The 4128-nt window shown below is 44.3% G+C and overlaps 1 protein-coding gene across 1 annotated transcript; it reads left to right on the forward strand.

Moving 5' to 3' along the window:
* The first annotated feature begins 239 nt into the window (after nucleotides 1–239).
* Nucleotides 240–2887, forward strand: LOC129037434 (large ribosomal subunit protein uL10m-like). Its single transcript, XM_054489554.1, has 2 exons — nucleotides 240–559; nucleotides 1240–2887. The coding sequence occupies exon 2, from the start codon at nucleotides 1246–1248 to the stop codon at nucleotides 2455–2457; it is 1212 nt and encodes a 403-aa protein (XP_054345529.1). The 5' UTR covers nucleotides 240–559; nucleotides 1240–1245; the 3' UTR covers nucleotides 2458–2887.
* Nucleotides 2888–4128: the final 1241 nt, after the last annotated feature.

Raw genomic sequence — 4128 nt, forward strand, 5'->3', positions numbered from 1 at the left:
CTCAGCTTTCTTTTACTATTCTCTTTAATATGTGCCATTAACACATACATGTAAATACTTAAATTCTTCAGAAACAATAAAATTGTGTTTTCTGCCTACTTTGTTAATGGTCTCTGAATATTCACTGCCAGACACTGTGGCCATGGTAGGTCTTTAAGAACCTGTGGGAATGAATCACACCTGGCAAGCAGGTGTTCTCTGAGCTGATTTTCCACTGTGCCCATTGTTTATACCCTTGCTTTATGACCTGGTTTCTGACCTCAGATATTGGCTACTTTCTAAGACTCTGCTTAACTTTGGTGCCAGTGTGTCCCTTGATCTGACTTTCCTCTTAAATTGTTGCTATCTTGAATGGGGTTTTGCGGATAATCCCTTTCTTGCTTTGAACTCTAGTAAATTAAACTCCCCATGGCTAAATGATGACATATCCCTAACCTGGAGCTTTTACCAAGCAGCAGTTCTTTTTGGATCTCTCCTATCGAGGACTCTCTTTTTCCCCAGGGCAATCATTATGATGAATTCACAGGATCACAGGAGAGGTCCTTTTAAGTCCATTTAGGTACATTCTGGAATGTAAGACTATCCTGTGAAACAGTGGGATAAAACGTGTAAAATGCCCTCACAGGCATGCTTTGTCTGTGAGAACCTGAGAGCAGAAAAGCTTTGGTAATTAATTTGATAGGTTCTGGGACGGGTATTGGACTTTGGTGGTGATGAGTGAAGAGATTGTTATTTGAATGTGAAGAGAGCTGTATGTGCTTTTCCATCTCTGAGCAGGGAGTGTAAAATCTATTTAGAGATGTAGCCATCAGCCAAAAGTGAGAAGTCTCTTAAAACAAGCAAAAAAGGCACTGCTAATAATTTTGATTCCTGCACCAAGTGCTCTATAAACATGGTGCTAAAAATGCCACTCTTAAAAAATTGTATTTCACTATATTTTTAAGCATGGTACAACTTCTTCAAGTGATAAAGCTAGAGAACATAGTGTTTGAGAATATTTAATATGGGGATTTACATTTGAGTTAATTAAGCTAAAAAAATCCCCACAGAATTGAAATTATTGATAACTTATGTGATTACCATGAAGGCTTATTGGGATTCAGCATGAGAATACTACTTCCTAAGATGCAAAGAAATGTACATTATTGACATTAGATAAATCCATATAGAAGATATGTGGATTCTACCGGCCCTTAAATATTTGCTTTTTAAAAAGTTACTGTTTTGTCCATTCTTGAGGTGGAGATGGCTGCGGCTGTGGCAGGGCTGCTGCGAGGGGGTCTCCTGCCCCAGGCGGGCCGGCTGCCTGCCCTCCAGACTGTCTGCTATGGCTCCAAGGCTTTTACCCACCACCGTTGTGTGATGCACTTTCAGTGGCAGAAGCTGATGGCTGTGACTGAATATAGCCCCCCCGACACCAGCTGTCAACCCAACATGTCTGCCATCTCCTCCCGGCCCCCCACAGGAGGCATCACTGGAAGCCCTAGAACTTACCCACAGGGAGCAAGGTTGCCAGGAGAAGTGACAGCTGATGTACCCTTGGTTATTGCTTTCCAATTTCAGGAGACAGGCCTCATCAGCCTTCTCCGCTGGGAGATAGCAGCGGTTTTCCAGGACAACCGAATGATAGCTGTCTGCCAGAACGTGGCTCTGAGCGCAGAAGACAAGCTTCTTATGCGACACCAGCTGCGGAGACACAAGATCCTGATGAAGGTCTTCCACAACCAGGTCCTGAAGCTCTTCCTGGAGGATTCCAAGTACCAAAATCTGCTGCCCCTTTTTGTGGAGTACAACATGCTGCTGGTCAGTGAAGAGCCCAAGGTCAAGGAGATGGTAAGGATCTTAAGGACTGTGCCATTCCTGCTGCTGCTAGGTGGCTACATCAATGACACAGATGCCATCCTCAGCAGGCAGGGCTTTATCAACTACTCCAGCCTTCCCAGCCTGCCCCTGGCACAGGGGGAGCTTGTGGGAGGCCTCACTCCACTCATGGCCCAGACCCACTCCCTGCTCCAGCACCAGCCCCTGCAGTTGACCACCCTATTGGACCAGTACATCAGACAGCAAGGCGAGAAGGATTCTGTCGTGTCAGCCAGTGGGAAGCCAGATCCTCCTGACCCTGTTCCGGACTCGTACCCAGCCTGTTTAGCCAGCCCTGCCCATAAATGTACTCTGTCCTATTGGCTGTGCTGTCCTCCATGGAAGATGTGGAAGAACTTGGGGTGGGGGAGTGCGTTTGTCACTGGGCTTTCACTAACAATGATATTGTCAGGTATAGGGCCACTCGGAGATGCAGACGATTCCATTTCAAATGGAAGCTGTCAGTCACTGGCTTGGTCCTTAGGTTTCCTAACTTGGGACCCAATAGGAGCAAAGGTCCAAGGCAGAGAGGCTGAAAAGATAAGGCTGCTACTCCCTGCCTCCTTGGTCACTGCCCCTTGCTGCACGGGCTCCTGAGCCCACCCCCTTGGGGCACAACCTGCCACTGCCACAGTAGCTCAACCAAGCAGTCGTGCTAAGAATAGTACCTGGTGAGAGCCTGCTGTGTGTCAGGCTTTGTGCTGAGCGCTGCATATGCATGCGTTCTTTTATTCCTGACCACATTGTACCCACATCACAGAGAAGGAGCTGAGAAATTAAGTAGCTTGCACAAGGTCATGCAGTTAGTAAGTGGCAGAACAGGGACTTGAACCAGGCCCACTCTGCTCTGAAGACTGCATCCTGAATTTCTACACTATAGTTTCCTCATCAGGTTACCCAGAAGTGGGTCCCATCCACCATCCAGGTGTGCTTGGATGTTAGTTCTCCGCCCTTGGGGTGTGCCATGCTATGGAAAGTTTGGGAGCACTGCTTTATGATGAAAGGAAATGCATTCTACTTCCTCTGTTTTGTGGTTTACATGGTTGTCCTTCCTGTAGACTTATTCTCAGGGGCTTCTCTGTCCTCTGACTTTCCTCACTCTCACTTCCCTTCCTAGGAAAATCCTCTTCCCCTGTACCTGTTCCCACAAATGGCATCCCACACATGCTTGCCTTGTTAAAGGCAGCTGGTGGCTGTGCCCACTAGCTAACATTTCTCTGGTGGTTCTGAACAAAAGGGCTGGGGGGAAACTAGGATTCTCTGTTAATAGGGGATTCTGAGGGCTCTAGAGTAGGAGGCCTCAAGCAAGTCTTCATGAACCAGAAATTCCTAATAAAGGAGATAGGGTGCTTAACTTGGAAAACAAAGACAAATAAACAAACAAACAGCAACAACAACAGAAAAGTTACTTATTTGAAATTTGAAACAAGTTATGTCTGAAAGAGCAAATAAGGTATAAACTCTTAATCTGGGTTATATTTCAGTGTAAGATGTGTACATTAAAGTCCCTTGATGTGTACATTAAATTCTCTTGATGTGTAGATTAATTTTTTATTAATTAACCACTGTCCACAAATCATAGCAAACAGCTGCTTGCCACAGAAATAGAACTACTGCAAATTCTGGAAATGTGGCCACCTTGAGAAGATTGTTCAATGGAAGATATTAAATTGCAGGTTTACTTATGACACCTGGGAATGTTTCTTCATTGGAAAATACCTAACTTAAAGTAAATTAAATTAATTCATACTCTGTTTAGTTCCAAAAAGTGTAAAGTCAGCATTGATGTAACTTTTCTGTAACTTAGGATAATTCAAGGTTGCCTAAGGAGACAAAGTGCATCCATTGTGGAACCATCTCTATGCCATCTACTGATGTTTACCAGTAATCACCAGAATCATTCACATTTGTATAAGCAATATTCTTCTACACTGGGAAAGAATTTCAGTCTGCAGTTAGACATTTCTTGGCAGTTGTGAAAAACATAGTAATCAGAGTAGTTGTCAGGCACCTTAATTGTAGGTCTCCTTGTGACTACTTTGCATATGCAAATTATGATCAGTGGTTATCATTTGGGAGGAAAGGTTAAGGCGAATGAGTTAGCATTTAGACTATTGATTAAAAAGAAAGAGAAGATCTTGCCAATGAATCAAAGAAAAGGTTTATCTAATTAACTTGCTGTTTTTGCCCTGTACGTCAGACTGTAGTCAGCACACACACTGCCACAAAGACACAGAACAGCACGGAGGAGGTCTTTTTTGTTGGTCC

Source organism: Pongo pygmaeus, chromosome 4 (assembly GCF_028885625.2).
Source record: "Pongo pygmaeus isolate AG05252 chromosome 4, NHGRI_mPonPyg2-v2.0_pri, whole genome shotgun sequence".
NCBI lineage: Eukaryota > Metazoa > Chordata > Mammalia > Primates > Hominidae > Pongo > Pongo pygmaeus.